This window comes from Syngnathus scovelli, chromosome 8 (genome assembly GCF_024217435.2).
Source record: "Syngnathus scovelli strain Florida chromosome 8, RoL_Ssco_1.2, whole genome shotgun sequence".
NCBI classification, from domain to species: Eukaryota; Metazoa; Chordata; class Actinopteri; order Syngnathiformes; family Syngnathidae; genus Syngnathus; species Syngnathus scovelli.
Window position 1 is genome coordinate 18194431 of NC_090854.1, and position 22176 is coordinate 18216606.

Sequence of the window (22176 nt, forward strand, 5' to 3'; positions counted from 1 at the left end):
ATGTGCATGAGCTCGGTGGGGTCAGGGATTTTTCTTCATCTTCAATCAAATAGCAACGTGCACACCCAGTGCGATACACGAGGTGTTTTTAGCCTTACAAATTGGAGCTCTTCCATGCCCTGGCCGACCGGCCTGTTTGCGAGCGCTCTTGCTCCCTCCAGCTGTTTCGTAGTTCCGCATTACCTCCCGCCCACCTTCAGCTGTTGCAAGTCATCTGATACGACTCGGAGCCGTGGAGCCGCATTTGAAATTCTTGCTGCTATAGTGGGAAAAGTTATTTATTTATTTTATTTATTCATTCTTCCTACTGAATTAGTAGAGAACGGCGACGGGGACCCCGTTTGAGAAGCGCCTGCCTGCCTCCCTAAGGTCACTCTGCATGTCATCGCAGGAATGCGATCAAAGCAGACAATGGCAGGGATCCGGACGTGTTCAGACCTGGAAGACGACAGCGATGCCCAACTTGATGGAAGCAGCGAAAGATGAGGCCAAAGAGGAAAACAACGTCTTTTCGTCATCTGGCCTCTTCTTTGCAGTCCACTTTCATTTGCTCTATTGTGGCAGTCTTTTTTTAAATCACATCATTTCTGAGCCTGGGTAAAGCAAATAAGGCTTTATTTTTTTTATTTTTTTCTCCCCTCCCCATATCCTGAAAATAATAGCAACATTATCCTCTGGTGGCCATCTCGTGTAAGTGCAGCAAGAAAAAAAAAGCAAAACTCAAGACTGGCCTTGAAATGCTTGATGATTAATTATTAAAGCAAAGTCACGAGGAGGCCAAACACCCTGTGCGATCTCTATTTGTGGGTGGTCACAATAGTTTGTGCCAAGTCCTAAAAAGGCAAGAAGAAGAAAAATGCATCTTGGGCACAGTAACAGCTACATACAAAATGTGTGAGTCAAGGTTGAAGTGGCCTTTCTTTCTTCCATGCAGAGTAAACAAGAAGCTTTTTACACGAGACTTATGCCCTTGTAAGCACAAGCGGGTTAATGACAGTGCAAAGCTGACATGAATGACACATTTTCCGGTGCAAAACGTGTGTTTACACAGTACCTCGAGTACTTTTGACACCCATTGCAGACAATGAGCACAAAGAGTGCAAAATGTCACTGTAAGAAGGGTGTGAATGGAGAAGAGCACCCATATTCTTCAGATGGGTTATTATTCTCATCACTTCAGGCTCATTGAAAAATTGATTGAGTTTTAAATGTCGTTTTATTCCATTAGATACAACGTTTACAAGCAAAAGATTCAAATATTTTTTCTGAAAGATTGAGTTTTGCATGTTGACCCCCAGATACAGTTGATCCGACGTTGAGATTGAAAAATGTTATTGATGCATATTTGTTCAATGTCATCTTTGAGATCGGTAGTTTTTTGCAGAATTGATCCCAGGCTTCTTGCAGGTACATTATCAATCCATCCAAAAATGTGTTTTCAGTTAACCTTTTTTTTTTTTTTTTTCCCCAAGTTGCAAGACACACCTCCGAGCCCACGCGCAGGAAATAATTCTCCCTGACGACTTGGAGGAAGTCCCCGGTGGGCGCTGCGAGCCGGTCGGCCCCACACACTGCTTGCTCACTTTTTTGCTCTTCGTGCATCAGCTGGAGGAGCGAGCGGCGCAACACCGGCCGGGAGCGAGAGGACATTTGGAGACCGTCAAAAACTATTCTTCTTGGCTCGGGGGCAGCGCAAGAGACCTGATGATGAGGTACACGCCACGTTTGCACCGCAACCTTTGCAGCTTTGTCACCTAAAAGTTGCGCATTTGAATCGTTTTATTTTGCTGCCTTCTTACAGGTGTTCCGCAGGGCTGGAGCGCTTTTTGTGCTGCTTCCTGTTTTTTGCAAGGCAGGCTGTAACGCAATGGCCAGGTAAGGAGACCTTGCACATCACATAACTGTGCAATCAGACTTTGAGCTCTTGGGTTGTTTGAGAATTGTCACAAGTCGACAAATGCCCGCCAACACACGCCGGAAGAATAAAAATGAAATATTTCAATGCTCTAACCTGTGTCACTTGGATGGATGGATGGACGGACGGACGGACAGACGGATGCTTTATCCATAAATAACAAAAAGTGTCTTGGCCTGTTTGAAATTGACTAAAGCTGGATTCCCAATTTACTTGAAATCCATCAAAGAATTTTTTTTTTGTGCATGTCTATTTCCCTATTCATTTCATCAAGTGACACCTTCCCCATGCACTTGTGTTTGCAATGCTGAAAAATATGAATTGACCCGGATGTCAACAAAGCATAGTAGACAAAAAAACTCGCCCAATGGCAACAATCCATGGGTTAAGTTGACTTTTCCTTTCCTCCATTGATTTGATAATCTCCTGGTCTGAGGTGCGTTAAAATATTCCGCATGTCCAAGCCATTTGGTTCCGTGGATTCTGACGTGGAGGTGAACAAAGTCATTCAAAGTGGCACCTCGGTTGACGAGTGAGTCAACAAAAAAAAAGTCCATTTGTTCTGCATTCCTTGTCTGGACTTTACATGACATGTCGGAACATCAAAATATATTCACGAATGCAAGAACCGTCTTCTGTCGTTGAATAATTGATCTGCGTATTTAATCTGGCTGATGTTTTGTTGCACTGTCAGTTGATAGGGAGGTGAAATTGAGAGGGCGTTGATTAATATTTGATTGACAAGCGATTGGAGGCCAAAGGCTCGCAGGGGGAGGGGGCGTCAAAAATGACGGATGAGCTGTTTGCATTGAGTTTGGACCTCCTTGGAGCAGATTATTGCAAAATTGTGTGACTTTCAGTTCATCTTTATGATAAATGTTCTCTCTCAAGTCTTTGGGAGTTGCAAGCACCAGTTGAGCTGCTCTGCTACTTCTTGGTAAAGTGAGACGGCTCTCGCCTTGAGCCACTCATCTCTCATGTGTTGAGATCCTTCACGTACCTGTAGAAGTAGAAACTTTTGGCAACGTGACATCATGGGTCGCAAAGTCCTCCTTCCATTCGGCGGCGGCGGCGGTGTCGTGCATGCGTGCGTGTGACATGCTTGAATTGGGCTCTAATTTATTCCCAGTCCCCGGCTGGGTCAGGAATCCCTATTGTCATGTGATCTTTGACATGCACCCAGCGGTGGTTTTGCCTGAGGGGAGCGGGATGAGGAAAAGGAGGGAGGGGGTGGGGCCGCTTGTAAGGGGACACCCCGCCGGGCCATTTAATGGCTGAATTAGATGCCACATTAAAAATCACGGTTGGCCTCGGGGCATTCCGCATTTGGAACATAGTCGGATTGTGCAAGCAGAGAGAAACCTTAACCCTCGCAAAACATTGACGGCCTCCAAGAATGAAATATTGTCTGAGGCTGCAGATGGGTGGCACTTTTTGGATGATGATGATGATGAAATAAATGGGCCGGCTGTGCGCAGATTCTGTTGACTCACTCAACCTTGTGATGTCTAATCCCTGGATTTGCCAGTCGCTAAAGCCACTTATTGGTGATGGAGCACCTCATGAGGTGCTGCGCATCGAGGCGCCATCTCCGTCGCGTGGATTTCAAAGGTCATTAAGCCTCTCCCGTCTCGGAGGATGGCTTCTATCTAGGAGTGTCAGGGTTACCAGGTTTGGACTTGTGGCTGGGGGTGGGGCCGGGCATGGGGGGGGGGGGTCATTCCAAGTGTCAAGTGGTCTGCACCTCCCTTATTGGCTCACTTTTCTCTGCCTTTGCGCAACCTTGACGCGAGGGATTAACGCTCCCTGTTTCCAGAGTGCAGAATTTGTGTGTGTGCGTGTACGTGTGTATATGTGTGTGTGTGTGCGTGTGTGTGTGTGCGTGTGTGTGTGTGTGTGTGTGTGTGTGTGTGCGTGTATATATGTGTGTGTGTGTGTGTGTCTGTGTATGTGTGATTATGCGTGTGTGTGCATATATGTGTATGTGTGCGTGTGTCTATGCATGCATGTGTGTGTTGTATGTGTGTGCGTGTGTCACTCACCAAGATGTAAGTCGGCTAACTCGTAAGGTTGCGCATTCTTCTTCTTCATTTGTAGCTTTGTGATTGTTTCAAAAAGATGGCGTGTGAAGGCAAGCCATTGTGGTACTGGCTGGGAAATTGCGTCTATGAGCCCGATGTGTTTTTGTCAGCACAGCCTGCTTTGCTTACTTGGATTGCCCCGTCTAAATGTTGTTGCAAATCTCTAGATCGGGTCAGGACATTGAAAAACATGGCCTAGTTACAGACAGCCCCCTCCCACGCCTGCTCACACACGCTGTTTAAATTAGAGTCCACGGACATGGAGGAAACATTTAGAGAAAGGTTGGAGTTATTTGTCATTGGGTTTTCTTGTTCCCGTTTGCTATTTCTAACTGCCGCCATTCAAAAAGAAACACGTGCATCCCGCTAAACAAACTTGACCAAAAGTCCGTCCTTGACAAATGTATTTGGCAAATATGTCACCTGGGAAGGCTTTTGAATCGCAAACAGTGTTATTTGTATGGTGGATGCGCCGCCACTTGAGTTTCAGGTGCTGCCGTCATCTTGTCTCTCATGTTGCGGCCCATGACAAAATACAGAGCTTTCGCCTGCCTAATTGCTAGTCTCGCCGCAAAGGGGAGCGGGTCCGCGTGGCCGCTTGTGCCGTGGGCCCAAATGTCTTCGGCACTCGAGGCATGCTGAGCTCTTTCCTGTCGGGGGCAAAACCCTCACTTATCTGCTGGTCTTTCCCAGCCCCGACCCGAGTCACGTTTGCCGGAATTTCCACAGCTGCATTTTGGTAGGAAAAAAAAATAAGAACAAGTGCACTGGTTCTAAAGGGTACACATTCAAAGATAACCTTTTGCTCACATTTAAAGGGGGGGTTGCATGTGGATTGTTTTCATCGAATTTGTCAATAAAGATAAGATTTGATGATCCGCTGAAATGATGTCAACAATACGCAAATGTGCCAAAAACTGTTGCAATGTCTCAATCTTGACAAATGGTGAATTTGGGTTGACTTTTGCGCACTTCCCCAGCACAAGAAACGCATTTGGCTGTTACGGGAGGAAACCAGATCTTTCTACTACCTGCCACTTTGTTCCCCGTCTCTCGCTGTAGGCGGCCTTGCCTTGTCCTTGAACACATGACACCAAACAAGAGACCACCCCTCTTGCAGAATCACTGGATTTTTTTGTCTTGGGACACACTCACCGAGACTTTCCTCCGATTTACAGGTTAGCTGACGCATATTTAAAGTGCCAGATGTGACCTTTGGTCAACAGAAGCCGCAGTATCCCACTCGATGCATTTTGCAAAACGAGTGAATGGACCATTGAAGATTTCACGAGGCCTCTCCTAGGAATGCCTTTGTCCGTTTCAAACGTGGCTCTCTGTTATGTGGTCTTATCTTCTGATTGACTCTGGCGATTCGCAAGCCGCCTTTGAAAGCGGCCACGGATTCCGGTCATTCACCCGTCCCTCAAGAGTCGCTGTGTCTCTAAGGCACTTGTCTTTTTCTTTTTTTTTGCCCACTGGCAAATCTCACACCGCGGGGGTGTGTGAATTGAGGAGAATCCCATGGGCCGGCCGAGCAGATTACCATCAAGTCGAGTCTCGAGGGCTCTTGACAAAAGGGGGATTTGCTGAGGTTTCCTTCTTCTGTTGGAAGTACGACTTGGAAAAAGGCTAGGGTGCCCACGCCTACAGGCACAACAAGAGAAGTTATGGATTGTCAAAGGGTCATACATTGGAGAGACCTTCAAAAGTTGTGGATGGCGCTCAGGACTTTGTTTATGGAAGCTCTCTTCAAGTGTGGCACAAAGGGTCAGCTCGGTCTGCGATCCAAATCCAAGCCTGGACCTTGTGCCAGTAACAGAGTGTCTGTTGTCGACTTCAGTTGTCCCAGTTCTCAAAATCCCAATCCAAGCCTGGACCTAGAGCCAGTAAAAGAGTGTCTGTCGTCGACTTCAGTTGTCCCAGTTCCCAAAATCCAAATCCAGACGAATCTGTTCACCTTCAGGGTCTGAGAACAAGTGTGTCCCAAGGCTGATATTGAACTGCCAAAGGATCGTACCGCAAAGGTACGCAGAATATTTCCAAGCCGGTTGCGGTGTAGAGTCCACTTTGCCGGTTTCACGTGGCGCGGGGTGGGAAGCAGAGTCTGCATCAATCCACCTCAAATGAACGCTCATAACTTGTAATTGTGTGAACGGTGAGTTTGCAGACAATAAAGGCTGCCCTCTATTCACTCCTCGCTTGCTTGGGGCCAGGTGGCACAGTGCCATCCATTCAGAGCTTTGGATCAGGGGAGGAGGTCAGCCATGAGGACATTAAATATTTAAAGGACTGACCAGAGAGATTTGCGGGGGCCATTCATCTGGCGAGGCAAACTACTTCATTCCGAGGAATTCGCTGAGCCTTTGAGGGATGCAAAGTGCTTGTGAAAACTTCAGGTTGAACACAACCCCGTGGTTTCACAGCCCTAGTTGACTTTGCCATCTCCATTTATTGACGATTGTTTCCTGTCCTGGATGAGCGTCACACGTTTTTCAAATGGTCAAATTTGTGCGTTTGAATCCGCTATCAAATATTTTTAAAATCAAATATTTTGTCCATCAAGTGTGTGAAGATTCCTTGCAAAACCCTTTTTGCCTTTTGTAGTTTTAGCCAGTCCGACCCGTTTAACTCAATCACTGCCAACCCAGTTCATATCTCTGATGTCTATAACCGTCAATGGCACTGAATGCGTTAATGTCAAATTACGCCACGCTTTGTTGTCACATAGACTTCATCAAGAGTTGCTGGTTGCTACAAATAACCGGCAAACAACTCAATCATCCAGGGAACGTAAGGAAAGATTTCTTCTCTTAGTTGGGTTCGCATGTCATTCCTGACTATTTCCATACCGAAGATCCCCCTCAGCCTGGGGATGGCTGGCTTATCGTTCTTCCATCTACCCAACTCCGAAAGTATGACGAGGTCGCTTGATGCCCGAGGGAAGGAATACCTGCAGATATTTGCCTGGGTGGAGCTCTTCCACTTGGATGCCTCAAGATGCGGCAGTGCTTACTTTGGAGCCGTGACACAATATTCAAAACCGCTGCGGCCTTGTGTGTTGTCACGGTGACTGTATGGTTTGAAAAGAACGCCCAGCCCCCACGTGGGGCTGTTCAGCTGGTTCACTAAGTTCAATGGAAATCAGGTTGCTGCACTCTCTAAAGCTCCACCACGTGGATTAGAAAATGCCTGTGCTTGGTGTAAGCTCAAACGAAGGAAGAGGAAGATTTGATTGGATTTGATTTTTGCGGCGCCCAAAAGAGGGGTGGGCGGGGGGTTATGAATGCCGGCACCCCGGTCTCTAATCTTCTCTGCACTAATTGACGGCCCTGATATTGTCTTGTGGATGAAAGGCCTCTTTGTCACTCCAGCTTCTCTTCACTTCTGTATCCCGGCGGGCCTCTGATATCGCCGTCGGCGTGACGTCACCCTCTGGCGGCCATTGTTTCAATTCATTCGAGGAGATTAAAGTGTCAAGGAAAGGCGAAGTTAACCGCCAAAGGTCTGCAAGGACCTTCGTTTGAAATAGTTTGCACAGGCTGAACGTTGAGCGGATGCGAATATCCATTTGAAGATTTTCCAGCTTCCCAGCTGCTCTGCCACATCTTGGACCTGTGGAGACAAGCAAAACGTCTGCGCTGGTGAATGGGTGTGTCGTCGGTCGGTCGGTCGGTCGGTGAGATAGTCAGTGCGGATGGTGATAAAGTGGCCTTTTCATCACGAAAAACTTCCCCTTCCAATCAAAGATTTGGCACGTGTTGTTCACCGTGCTTTGAACTTAAATAAGCGTGCACAGAAGGGGCTAATCAAGACAAGACAGGAGTTGCTTCACTCGGCTAGCTTGGCGCGTTGTGCTAGTTGAGCATGGTTAAGCGGCTAACCCTTAAAGGATAAAGCCTCGATTCTGCCGTCCTTCTCGTACGTACGGCCCCGAGGTCTTTTCCCGATGGTCAGTCAATAAATTGTCCCGCATGATTGGCAGGAGAATGCAAAGAATGCCGATAGCCTGGGAAGTTTGTCAGTGGACGTCGGCGATGGCAAAGCGGCCGGCCGGCGGGCCTGCGTTTTATTAGATATGAGCACGTCTTGGAATGTGACCAAGACGCGCCGTTTGATTTATGAAGCCGACAGGCTGCAGCGCGTCCTCATTACCTTTTGCAACCTGTGACACACAAAGGTTAAGTCTTGACTTTTTGTGCTTCTTTGAGGATTTCTAGGATCTTTCTTTTTGACTATCTCCAACTTTTCAAGCATGAAACTGTCCACCAAGAGTTTGCACACGTGCACCATTGCCTTTCTTTCATAGTCAAACAGACGCATTATCCGTTTTTTCTTCACAATTCAAAAATACAAAAAGGATGAAGAATTTTCTTGTCTTATTCTTTCCAAAACGCAATTACAGTACAATAATTGGCTAGCACAAAATCGAGTCTAGACTACAGATGAATCACGAAAGCCATCGCTGGTTAATTAAGATTAGCCACAGGCAGACAAAGTTGACGTGTGGCTAATTATAATCATTCATCATAATAGTTTGACGTCCTGACTGACAAAATCCAAAGCGACTCACATTAGACACATTTTGGCCTCCAATATTTACTCAGTCGTATCGTTTATCGTGCGCGGATGGCTGGGCAGAGGCCAACTATTTAAGTGGCAGCAATTCAAAAGTTACTTTTCCACAATAACTTCAAGGAAGTTGTCAGAATGTACTCAACATGTCACAATGTCTTCCAGTAATGATGATTCATGGAAGTTTCTTTTTTTTTTTTTTTTTTTTTTTTTTACTGTGGCTGCTGGTCCCGTATTTATTTTGTCTTAATTGTCCTTGTTGATCTTATTTTCTGCTGAATACACATTGAGATAGCTAGCTTTGGAAAAGACAAGAAAATCTGCTCTCAAAGCAGATCTGGATGGCAAAACATAGATTAATAGTCAAGATTTTTTCCTCTTGCAAGGGAAGCAAGAAGTCTGCTCTCATCACACTTGATGGAAGAGCTTGTCAATGCTTATTTCCAAAGCAAGAAAAGAGTTGAAAGAAAACTCTGAATTCACTTAACGGTGCCTTTTGAGGTAGCCTTAACAAATGACCATCTTCCATTGTTCCGAGGCAGACATCAGTTGAACAAAGACTGAATTCCACCCAAAGTGGGTGGGATTTCACGGCAAAGTACGACAGTAACCGGAGGAAACCTGCAAACGTGGTCAGCGCCTTCTGACTCTATTTCTGCTGGCTGTCAATCATCTAAATGGCCCTAAACTCAGTGGCTGCAGCTGAAATGAGGGGGGTCGCACACACTCTCACACACACACGCACACACTCTGAAGTCGCCTTGGTGAATAGTCAGAGGTAGTGGAGAATGCAGATAATGGCCGCGGATCCCTTTTTTACCTACCCCCCAAATGAAACACAGCCCAACTGGAATCTTCTTTGTTTGGCCGTCCTGTCAAGGTGCCACAACCAGACCCCCGACAAGTGACATATATCTGGGGGACCATTTCTCTACGGGCATCTGGATGCCATGGTCACTAGCTTGAGTGGGACTCTTGCGCCACCTCACGGTCTCATTGTCGATAAGCCTTTGCGGTCTGAGTCGAACCCTCTCGTCTGCGTCGGTATTGGCTGGCAAGGAAATGTGGAAAAAACCTTGGAGGTAGCAATTTGCCGGCTCGTGCGTCACTCCGGCCTTCCTTGGTTGTCTTAAGTGATGAAAGGAGGCGGCCGGCCCCATCTAGTCATTCAAAGTTGCCCCGTGGACGCTTAAGTGTGCCTCCACACCCTTCCAACCTGGCATTTTCTCCTCGGACCCGCTCATAAACTGGAAAGCCAAAGACAAATAATGAGTACGAGACGCGGACTTGAAAGGGCGACATTGTGTCCTTCGGGAGGCTTCCTCTTGTTGCGCTTTAGCCAGCTTTGAAAATGTGTCATATGTCCTTTGAAGGCATCTTTCCGTTCAGGTAGTTCAACTGCAAAGTGAAGCTATGCAAATTTCCAAGCAAGGCCTGGCCTGGCCTGGCCTCGCTACCGAAGAGGCTCCCTTGACCTCCTTCTCCAAAAACAACTTGCAGGAAATCCAGCAAGGTCTGCTGAAAATATTACAATCTCGCTCTCCACCACCTCCACGTTCGGCAATGTTTTTGGAGTGCGTGGAGAAGGTTGACACATGTGAAGTTCATCACACCCCCTCCAAAAATGCCTTTGTTTAAAACCCACAGGAATGGTTTGATTCCTTTTTTTCCGGAACACTCCTTTTTGTGGAGTAGTTGACTCCAAAAAGTCCCTGGCAATATTGTGATACCTGAATTTATCTGGACTGAATTGAGGAAAAAACTTGAGACGCAGTTGCCTCTACCGTTCAGTCCAGTCCTTGGTTGGGTTCTGGGGCTGAGGATGTCCTGAATCTGTGCAGCATACAATGAAAACTTCAGCTGGGTCGTCTTTCCTGTACATGGCCGTTGAGTGAGATGACGCCGTCTGCGTTTTCGGATCTCTGCCCATCAAGTTCTGGCAATCGCACGGCATTTCCTCCCGCTAATCAATGTTCTTCCTCCGAAAGCCGCCGAGCTCAAATGGGCTTTGAAGTTTCCTTTTTGGAAATCCCTTTGTGGAGTTCACCTTAGGGGCTGGCTCGGAATTGAACATCTTGCCGTCACATGTTTTGCTGGAGCAGAAAGTCGTGTCGGGGAAATGTTCAACAAAGTCTGCGGTGAAGCTTGAATGAATCCATTGTTACTTTATTTGCGGTACAAAATTTGCTTTGTTAATCGTCAACTCAGCTTCTTCCACGTAACTCGCGACATATTCCCGAAAGCCAGACTTGAGATAAGAAGGAAAGGCTCCGACGGCCATTCTTGGTCCACATCTGGATTTCCCCTCTTCCCATCTGTTTGCAAGAAACGTCGCTGCCGTTGCTGATTCACGCTCGAAAACTGTACAGCAACATGTTACTCATCTTGGCATGCGTCGGGGAACGGAAATAAATTCTGTCAGAGAGTTTGGCACATCAATTTCCTCCCGTAATGTAACGAGAGATCTTTCTGGGGTCCCTTGCGCCATTCAAAGCCAGAAAGATAAATCCCTGCCGAGGCGTCAAGTCCGCCGGTGACAAAGGGACGCCGGTTTGTACCCGTCCGGGCCAACATTCCCAACTCGTCTCGTCTCGTCTGACTGTTTCACGACATGCGTTTGGAGCGGGAAAGAAAGGCCAAAGAGCCTCGGAGTGTGTGACAGGAAATTCTCAATCATGTGGGCCGTGAGCACAATTACCCCTTCTCTGGAAAAAAAACAAATCACATAAGAGAAGCCGATGATGCTTTATCGTGTGAATTGCGCCTCTCCACTTGGAAGCCAACTTTTACATGAAAGGGGGATTTTAACAAACATGCTCTCTAATGTGGCCGAAAAGAATCTGGCGCAAAGTACATTTCTCTCCCCTGGGGTTTGTCTAATCGGGGAAACTCGGCTTGAAAAACAAATGGGACTCGGGGACAAATAGAGTCGACGTGATGCGTGACGCAGTCGCTCTTCCGGTTTCCATCTAAATCCCCGACAGTCGACCAACTTGGGATCGCCGCTCTTGATTTTCGGAAGCGTTGTCGTCAACAGCTGTCCAAACACAAAACCAGCTGAAAGCGGCGACGTAAGCTGCCATCATCACCAAGTCCCCAACCAAATAGTCTGGCTGTCTGTTTTAATCCCCCCCCCAAAAAAAGGAAGGAAGGAAGGAAGGAAGGAAGGTGTTTACATGCATTTGAAATGTCTGCTGCTTTCTTTCCTTCCTTCCTTCAGCAGGTCAGTCACTCATTAGTTATGGCAGAAAAAGCATTGTTTACTTAAAGGCCTTGACATATTTATGGGCTTATGAAACACGATGCTTGGCATCAAACAAGAGCCGGTGTGGTCGGAGGAAAAAAAAAAGGTTTGGGCTTGTCCTTCAGGTGCTAAAGCGCAGCTCCTTTGCATAGTTGCTGCTCCACCTTAACCCGCTGCCAAATAGTCAGCCAGGATATGGACGAGAATGATTCATGTAAATACAGCAAGTCTCAAAGACCAGAACATCCTGTCAGTCATTTATCCCCCCCCACGGAAAGTTTCCCCATCTGATCTTTAGAATCCAACCGGTGTTGGGTCCCACCCAAACGATGAGAAAAAATGGAGAAACCCAATGGCTGCATGGAGAAAATATCAAATGTAGCTGGTGGCTATTTTCTCTCACTCTGCTGCATTTGGGTCGATTTGTATGCGAGCGAGCGAGCCCCTCACCCTTGCTCCTGTTTGACTCTGTCTGGATTCCAGGTGTGGGAGAGTCTGGAAAGCAGGTCAATGATTTGTCAAAGCCTTTGCCTCAGAGTCCAAGCACTCTGATTTCAAAAGAATATTGTACGTGCGTCAATAACCCCGAGATATTGAAGGAACATATTAACAAATCTGGAGAAAAAAAAAAAAAAAAAGCATGGTATTTGTGGTAGAATGCAAAATGTGCATGCTGTGGAACAGGAACATTTGGACTTTTAAAATGCTGAGTAGTAAAAGTAGATCAAGGTTTGGAATCTTGACTTAATGCATGTTAATGGGAGAGCAATCCCCCCCCAAAAAAAACCCTGACCAAAGTCATCACGATAACCGCACGAGTCATTTGTGTTCAAAGTGGAAGACGTCTTGAAGCTGCCTGCTTTGAAAGTGCCGCTAGGAGGAGACTCCTCTCCACTTTTTGCTCAAGCCAGCGCTTTGCGTTTGGCCTTTGGTGGGTCGGGCGGTGGGGGGGCGGAGCTTTCACCCTGTGAAACGATGCAGCATGGTGGCTTAAGTTCACCTTTTGAATGTCATTTCATGTTTGATATTAAGGAGCTTTAAGGGCTTGATCTGTCAAACGGGGAAACCTAATCCCCCCAGCACACGTCTTTGCGCTTTCCTGTGCGCTGTGACATCATCATGCAGGTGCAAGCTGTAGCACCAAATCAAGATTTGCACTTTTCCTCTGACCACAGCGGGAACCGCATGATGTCGTTTTGTATCTTATCGCCATTTCCACAGAGTGCTTTATCTCACATTTGGCGTGGACAGTTTTTTTTTGTTTTTCCTGTTTGATTTTCACCAGGTGTCTTTTTGTTTGGAGCCCAGCACCTGTATAAATTTGTCTTGGCCAACGGCAAAGACGTGAGATAGAATCATTTGGGGTCGCTGATGCCATTGTTGCTGCAAACGTTGCTAACACACATCAAGCACATCTTTTTATCTTCTAAACTTTTTCGACTGGTGCTGTTTTAACTGTGTTTTTGACATTGAAGTGTTTAAGCATTTTAGTTTGTGTTACATGCACACTTTCATCAAATTATTTTTAATATATATCATTTGTATTACTTGTCGCAGGCCAGTAGGGCTTTCTCTGTATTGATCATTTTAGACAAGAACAAGGTTGCCTTTCTGAGGATGTATTTGAGCAGGGCCGCTTGTTGCCAGCAGAGGGAGACATTTCCCAACAGCACTCGCCTTCGGGCTTCAAAGCTTTCCAGTTTGAACCGAGCCGAGGCATCAGGTGTTTCTCACTTGCGTATCTTTTAATAATTGATTCGTCCTTCCTCAGTCTTATTTGTTAAAGTAAAAACATGTTTATGTAAGGTCAAGCGTGAAATGACTCAAACCCAAATTTTCAAAAGGGACATTTTGATCCATGACATGAACAGTTGTCGTCATGGTGATGACGTTGTTTCCAAACAATCACAAAAACATTCTCAACATTTCGGAGTCAGATGAAAAAAAGGAGTGTACGAACAGACATGCAATTATTCATGCACGCATGACATATTTACAAAAGTCTCCAATTTTGGCCCGAGTTCCGTGTCTGGAGTCCAGGCGGGCGAGCAGCGGTTCTGTCTTTCAAGCATATGCTGGCGTGTTTGTGTTGACTGTGCGCCTCGGCCGCGACATGCTGTGCGATTGTAGTCGGACGTTTTGTTTGTGTGTGTCCACACGCCCGAGCGTCTGCCTGCGTGCGTGCGTGCGTGCGTGCATGCGTCATTTCAAAGCCAGCGCCTCGGAGCTCGTAAAAGCGCCCGAGATGGTGACTCGCGGCAAGAGGTCGCTGACCCTTGCTTGCTGAAATAACACCGGTGGGGTGGGGGGTGAAGTGGCCCAGAGATGTGACACCAGCGTTTTTGTATTTTCAATCTGCGTAGCCTTTGTCTGGGTTCAATTGTGCGTCTCTGTTTGGACAGCAGCCGAAGGGCCGAACCCCAAATGAAAAGCGTACAGCTGCTCAGCGGGTGTCACGCTGGTGCCGTCCGTCCAAGTGTGTCCATGCGCATGCCGTCAAACCAAGCTCTCTTGACGGACATTTTGCAATACTGAGCGTCTCCAAATCTTTCTCCCAGAAGTAGTCCTAAATATGGAGTAGGCTTACTTTTGCTCCTAAAACGTGGCAAGCAAGTGCATGATTGTCATCAGGCGTCCGAGTGACAATTTCACATAAGCGGTCTGTGCGACCTCCAGTGAACAAAACGTACAATAACTGTTGTTTTAAACTATCCTAATTTTTCAATGTCAAATGTATGTTTTGTTATCCCCATGGGTCAAATTAATAGAGGCTTGGGTTTTATCCTCTCTTAAAAAGTATTAAAGTTGTGCTGCATTTGATCCATTTCAATGTAGACTCTGCAAATGAAATTCAATACCCAAAAGAGTATGGAATAACTTGTCAGATGAGATGCTGTCCTTGACCTGGGCTGGATGATTTTCCATTGTTTGTAGTAATTAGCCCGTCATTCATTCCTTTTGATGGCCTGAGCCGGCCGGCCGGCAGACTCTTTTCAAGTCTTGAGTTTCATTCTTTTGTGAAGACACACACCGGGGGTGGCTTGGAACTTGTCTTGAGCCTTTGCTCAAACATCTCCACAAACATTTCATGTTAACAACATGCGGTGCCAATGCGATTGAGCCATTATGGAGTCCTCTTTTGCTGTGTTGACGTTAGCCGGCCCCTCCAAAGCGCAGGTGTCCCCGCGGGGAAGAGCGTCCCCCTCTCAGCGGGTCGTCAACATTTGAACTCAATTGAAAGAAGGTCCATGGGAAAAAAGTCATTCTTCAACCGAATGAGAGGGGAAGCTGTGAACATGCGACGTGCTGGCACATGAAGCAATTACATTTTAGCCCGACTCTCACTCAGGCATGACAACCACCCCCCCACCCCCATTTAATGTTTTCAAGGGGACGGGAGGGGGGTCTGAAACCGTGATGGAGGACAGTCAAACATTGTCTCTTTCTCGGTTTGACTCAGGGAATGTTTCAAGTGTCGAGGCTGCAATTAGCTCTTTCAAACCCAAATGTGGCTCCCCAAAACAGGAAATCCTCGTCTTGTGTACTTGTAATGACTCTGCTACTTTGTACTTGAAAGGGCTGTCGGACAGAGCGCGTCTTTTATGACAAGCTTTAGGTGCTTTCCAAGCAGTGCTTAAAAAAAACAAGTATATCCAAAATGTATTTCCCAAGTTTGTAGGTTTTTCCAAATCTGAGCTGTTGGTGGAATATTTTGAGGACACGCCAAAGTCTGGAGTTTCTGGAGTTTGAGGCTAATCATTAGAATGCAGGCCAAAACGTTGATTAACCCGGCCGGCCCACCAATACGTTGTCTAGTTAGGTTCGCACACTGGCAAACGGTGATGCGGCTCATTGAGTCTGGTCACAGGAAAACTTGGCCTGTTTGTGTCTTTTCTCTCCCTTGCTTCTGGATTGGAATAAAAAAAAAAACTTTTATTTTCATGACACTCGTTTTTATAACATTTCAAGATTGTCATCAGTGTCAGAAGCAGTACCATTAATACAATTCAAATGTTGATCAAGTCAATTCAAAAACGGTGTCTCCTGTCAGGACTGGTCCTTCATGTCAACCTTTGTGTCTTGATGGCTCTGGCTTGCCTCATTGTGATGCCGAAAAGAGCTTAAGCTACTTGCCAGTGATGTTGAGGCTCTCTGTCAACTCAGCCCAGTGGCTCGTTTGACAAACCAGTCCGGACAAGAACGTGAGGCCTCGCTCAGAGCACTTGAACGGCATCACATCACATCATATAGAAGCCTCCACGAGCTTGGAAAACCGAGGTGTAGGTCACTTTTCATTGCCTTGACAAAAGGAGGAGGAGTCGCCAGAGGAAATACGGCGTGGGCAGCCAATAAGAAGCACAACTCCTCCTGCTCTCTCCCCCCTTTGACTCTTTTCAATGGGCTCCTCTCCTCACTTGTCTTCTCGGCAGAGTAGTGTGTGACCAGATACTGCGGTGTGTGACCAGATACTGCGGTGTGTGTACTTGTGTGTGTGTGTGCTTTGTGTGTGTGTGGAGGCAAGCGGCTGCCAGGACATGTCACAGCTCACTCGGGGACTCCGCTAATCAAACAGGTGGATGTGTACCCAAGATGAGGAGCCAAAGTGACATTTTGTTTTTCTTGACCCTATGCGTGGTCTGCTCCGATGCTTGGTTTTGGTCCTGGACTGGGACCACCACTTTGCCCCCTTTGGCCGATCACGAAGGGTCCGGCAGTCCCACGAGTAGCGGGGAAATGCCAAGCGAGAGTATTGCGAGTACCGGGCCAGAGGTCATTGAAGAAAGAAGCGGTCAGGAAAGTGTCGAGAGGACTTGGCAGGTGACGACCGAAGCTCTTCAAGCGCTTACGGTCACGCCTACAGCGGCGCTCCAGCAAACATCAGCCAAAGCCACAACACAGATTTCCCCGAGCACAAGTGCAACCGGAAATGAAACGGCTTCGCTAAAAGGTACGAGTCCCGGGGGATCGGCCGCTAATCGTGAAAGTTTTACAGGAAATGTTTCAAAAGTCGGCACTACATTTGGACATTCCCATACCGCTCGTTGGTCTGACTCTCAATTTGCAAAAAAAGAGGAAGTTGTTGAGGGATCTGGATTGGAAAAGTCAGGGTTGTTTGAATCGATCATTCCCGGGTACTTTCACGGGTTGGACGGTATGGACAGGGGGATCTCTGAAGTTCATCATCCAAAATTTCAAACTCGTAAAAGTAGCAGCGGTAGTCGTGGGACTGAAGAAAGCCCAAATCTCGGTCGCGGTAGCTTGAGCAAATCTTCAGGGACTCTGCGAGTACCTGAGGACAAGCGACAAGTTACACCACCAGCGGAAATTGACATCAATCCACTTAACCCCGCCAGATACAATCAGCAGGTGTCATTTCCCACATTCCGAACACCCGCCACGTTTCATACACAACCAGATCCAGACGGACCCGGTTTAGCTCTTAGCATCCAGGATCGACTCAATTGCCAGGCCTTACACACAAACCAGGTGGTCGCACCGAGCCGTCCTTCATCGCAAACATCGCAAAGTCCGTTCAAGGGCGCTAACACCTTTGTAGCTGCTGATCGTTGGACGCCAGCAAACGGCAACAAAGCCTTGGCAAAACTGCACCCAATTAGCAAAAGCCACCATTGCTTATTGGTGGATACTTCTCTTCCATTTTGCTCATCCATGCTTGGCAAAAGCTTTGTTGTGCCTAATCATCTCAACCAGACCGACTTGGATCAAATCCAAGTCCTCCTCAACGACTGGGCTTGGTTGTTGAGGTCAAAGTGCCACCGTGGTTTGGAGGAGTTCTTCTGTCTCCTGTCGCTGCCAAAGTGCGGCGCTCCGGTGTTGCCTTGCCGAAGCTTTTGTGAAGGTTTAAGGGACAGTTGCTGGACGCTCTTGGACGAGGGACGACTCCCTGTGGAGTGCCACCAACTTCCAGAAGAGGAGAACGATGGGTATCAGTGCTTGTCGGTTTTTAATTGCAAAGGTACCAGTTTTGGATCAGTTTTGAAAAGCCCTACCTTCCTAGTTTGTCTACAGTTATAACCCAATTTACACACGCTTCACAGATTACGCCCCACCTCACCCGGGTGTCCCCTTGTGGAGAGGAAGAGTACCGCATGTATTGCTGTTAATGGGATTGCTATTCTATGAAAGCATGCAAGCCTTGCAAGCAGGTTTTTTTTTTTGCATGCTTGTGTTCCCTTGTCCATTGAAATCACACACACGACGTAAGATCTACAACTGCATGTCCGATTCATCGTACGTCAATGCATGACCGAAGCTTTCTGTTGAACGTCTGCAAGTTGAGAGGGCAGCTGAGCTGTCTTTGGCTGTTAGAAACGGATCCTGCTTTGAAATAATGGCCCATGATAATGACGAGCCGTCCGGGTTCATCCGTGGCATGCGACTGTAATCGTATTTGGAGATACAATTGATTGATGGTCGTAATCTTAACCCAATGAAAAATATATCTGCTGGATGAAAATCACGCATGCCACTCATTAAAAGTAAGACAGTGATTGGGATGTTTAGTGGCCGGTTTTGCAATCCGCTTGAGTCGAATGTGTTTCCGTGATGCCTCTAAACCACTGCGGCCACGCCTTCCTCCTTCACTTGATATCAGTAGGTCTTTTTACAGCATCGCTATCTTTCTCACAGCTTGTTGTGCTGACAAACTAAGTGGGCAGGCAGGTCCTTCTTCAGCGCAGGTTTTATGGCAACTCAAGTTTGTCAAAGTTATTGATGACTGCTTGGAAAGATGGAAACAGCCCAATTTAAGTTTACAACCGCCGTGTAGATGTGAGGAGTACATTCTCCGCTTCGGGGCCTCCCAAGAGCATTTAATTACAGCCTATCATCTTAGAATGTGAGCAGATATGGATGTGGGAGACTTATGAGCACAGAAATATTCAGCCATGTGATGGGATGTCAAAAAAATCTGTGAATGTGATCTGTTTACTCTGGTGGGGATTGTCAGACAGGATGTTTCGACTTGGACATGATTACATCTGGTTGTTCGATGGAAAGTCATTCATGTCTTGGTCTCCAGGTACATGCAGACCTTTCTTAATAAAAAAAAAAAAACATATCTGGCCCATTAAACTCAGTCCCCTATCTTCGTTCTTAGCGGGAAGTCTCCATGTGTTTATATATTTAGTTGCCAGGCGGCTCTGGACACTCTCCCAGCAATTTGAAAAGCCCAAGGATCCATTGAGCAAAGATTGAGATCGGATCGCTCGACAAAAACGTCTTTATTTGTGTTTGCTTTGGACCGGCTCTCACAGGGGTCCTACTTATGGGCACAGTGCAGTCGGAGCTTTTGGTTGCCAGAAAGTCATCTTATCCCAGGACTGGTGTTAGCCCCGACTCTCCGAGAACTGAGGAAGTAGTGTACCCGAGGCTGATCTGATCTGAAAGCAATATTGTCCATGTCAGAAGGTCTGTGGGATATGACAACCCAAAGACTTTCCAGATGATTGAAGGGTTTTCCATGGATTACACACAACCCCAAAGATGGACTCTCAGGCTGCATGCAACTTTTCTTCATTGGGGGATGCTCCATCTTTGAAAGTCGTCAGAAAAGGAAGAGTCTTTAGCGACAAGACAAACGAGCACCATAAACCTCGGAGGGGGGGCGGAGGGGGGGGCTGTCATTGGTTAACAAAGGTTCTTGAGAATGCAAGAATGTCGTTAAAATGCTAATGGCTTACTTGGCGTCTCTCGTGTTGGCTATCTTGTGGGAGAAAAAAACATGTTGATGAAACAGAAAAACATTCAGTTGTTCAGACAGTGTAAAGTCGCCTTCCTCGTTGTCTTGCGAAGGCTCGACTTGTTTCTTGGCCAGCGCCGAGTGAAAAGTTTGCTTTCGCAACAGCATGCCGGAATATTCAGCCTTGTGTCGTGAGTTGTCGAGCACAAAGCAAAGCGGGACCCCCGGGTCGGGCCAAACACCTTGCGTGTTTAGGATCTCAACAAAGCTCCACTGATCTCCAGCACATGAAGCGGTGGGGAGCCTTTGAACCCGCCAGCCAAGCCTAAAAACCAGTCGCCGGGCGGTAAACCAAAGCTTGTCTTCAAAGAATGAGAATCTTCGAGTGATGTCCCGTGTCAAAGCGTGTTTTGTCAAAACACCGGCAGGCATCCGTGTTTGTAAGAAGTACTACAAGTCAGTCTGAAGTCGGATGTCAGACACATACACACCGTGCTCTGTAAATATTTTGTTAGCTTAAGCCCGCTTCGCTTATGATGTCGTCAGTCACCAGTCGCCCAGGGAGAGGGAGAGAGGGAGGAATGAGGTCATAGGTGCATGGGGCCCAGTTGATGGACTGCGAACAATGGCGCAGTGTCACTCAGTAGACATCAGGGACCTTCATTACTTTTGTCTCGGGGCAACGTGTTTTCACCAAAAATGGATGTCAGAGAAAAGCCCTAGATTTGCGTTGGTTTCCATCAAACTGCTCTTGAATTAGTTCAAAAGTTCAAAGACATGGTTACATTTATGTACCTTGCAAAATCAAAACACCGCAATGTAAAACTTATCAATGAGGATCCGTACGTATTTACGCTATGGAGAACTCTTCACGTGTCTCGTTGGTCTTGACGACGTGGATTGCGTTCCCTTGTCATTCTTTCTCCGTTTGAAAATGCTTTGGTGATCTTCCATCAGACACACGACAGTACTAACCAGCTACTAAAAGCGACTCTAACCTTGTGCCCTGCCTGGCACGCTGCCTAATTCCCTCCCTCCCTCCCTCCCTCCCTCCCAGCAAGCCTTTTGCGTGTTTTCACGTCCACGTTTTCCCTTCCTTCTAGAAGACAGCGGCGTCACCCTCCTGCAGCTGATCGGGGATCCTCCTCCAAGTGACATCGCACGGGTTTACGGGCCCGACTCCACTCCCGGCTACGTGTTTGGCCCCGAAGTCAACACGGGCCAGTTGGCTCGCGCCCACCTGCCAAGCCCGTTCTACCGGGACTTTTCCCTCATCTTCAACTTGAAGCCCACGTCCGATCGGGGCGGCGTGATCTTCTCCGTCACGGACGCCACGCAGAAGATCATGTATGTGGGCGTCAAACTGTCACCCGTGCAGGGCGGGAACCAGAACGTCATCCTGTACTACACGGAGCCCGACTCTGAGCTGTCCTACGAGGCCGCCAGGTTCACCGTCCCTTCTCTGAGGGACACCTGGACCCGTTTTGCTCTCGCGGTGAAGGACGACAAGGTCATGTTCTACCTCAACTGCGCCATAGATCCTCAAGTCCAACGCATCGAAAGGTCCCCTGATGAGATGGAGCTGGAAGCAGGCGCCGGGGTCTTTGTCGGGCAGGCCGGAGGCTCGGATCCAAACAAGTTCCTGGTATGTAGAAAGAATTCTGTTACAATCCGGGATTCGGAATATGAAGAGCGCTAATCCAAACGAGCCGCAGGGGATCAAGCGTGCGAGACATTGCAGCTGAATTCCTCATTTGATTTCATTGCTCAAATTAGCCTGATCCCAAGCGTGGGGCAACTGCGCTAAATCATCTCGGCAGCCGCCCAAACGTTGTCTGCGTGCGGGTAATTGGAGGTTCTCGGCGTGGCCGTCTAATTAACCTCTTTCATTTGTTTGCGGCACCTCGTTTGACCCGGACATCTGCAGAACCGTGTTGTTAAGGAGTTACCGCTCCTTAGCCTTGGCCGCTAAAAGCTTGCACCCAAAGGTGGACTCGCAGCAAGTTCAGTTCAAGTTCAGGCCTTTGAAAAGTTCGCGGCGGAGACATTGGCAACTTCTACTGCTAAGTCAAACGTTAGCAATAAATTGTCAAGTGGCCTTTTTTTTTGTCGTGCCGTGTGTGGACAATTAGTTGTTTCATGAATTTTGCTTGTTAATTTGATTTTATAATAATTATTAATTTGGCCTTTTTCAACCAGGGCGTGATCAGCGAGCTGAGGGTGGTGGGAGACCCCCGTGCGGCCGAGAGGCATTGCGAAGAAGACGATGACGACGACGACGACGACGACTCAGACATGGTGAGTGCCCAAACTATTTCTTTTATATCCAATCACTGATGGCAAATGGCAGGTCTGGACGTATATGATTTGGAACAAGTTGTCAATGAAGGTGAACATTTTCTAAATGTACTCGTAATTGTCTGCATCAAAATGATGCACAAAATTTGTCCGTTTTTTTTTTCTATTCTACTTTTACTATGCTAATGGGCAATTTTTTTGCCAGCGTGCCCCTGTCTTGGCCTCCTTCATTGCTTCATTTTGAGTTCGAGTTGTAGCTTTTGACAGTCTTGCGCCATTCTTGTCACGGTTGGTGCCTCGCCTCGCCTCGCCGCAGGCCACCATTGATCTTGGCGCCTCAACCCGCAGCTGTTTAACCTGCGTG

At 47.3% G+C, this 22176-nt stretch overlaps 1 protein-coding gene across 5 annotated transcripts in view; it reads left to right on the forward strand.

Moving 5' to 3' along the window:
* Positions 1-1514: 1514 nt before the first annotated feature.
* Positions 1515-22176, forward strand: part of col18a1a (collagen type XVIII alpha 1 chain a) — a 31096-nt gene continuing 10434 nt past the window's right edge. Inside the window, exons 1-4 of one of the 5 annotated variants that reach the window (XM_049728803.1) lie at positions 1515-1712; positions 1802-1875; positions 20618-21159; positions 21714-21812. In XM_049728803.1, coding sequence (XP_049584760.1) covers positions 1705-1712; positions 1802-1875; positions 20618-21159; positions 21714-21812 — 723 coding nt within the window. In that variant the 5' untranslated portion in view covers positions 1515-1704. Of the gene's footprint in view, positions 1713-1801; positions 1876-16207; positions 16761-20617; positions 21160-21713; positions 21813-22176 lie in introns of those variants that run through there. The other 4 variants (XM_049728804.2, XM_049728802.2, XM_049728801.2 and 1 more) reach the window with 4 other exon arrangements.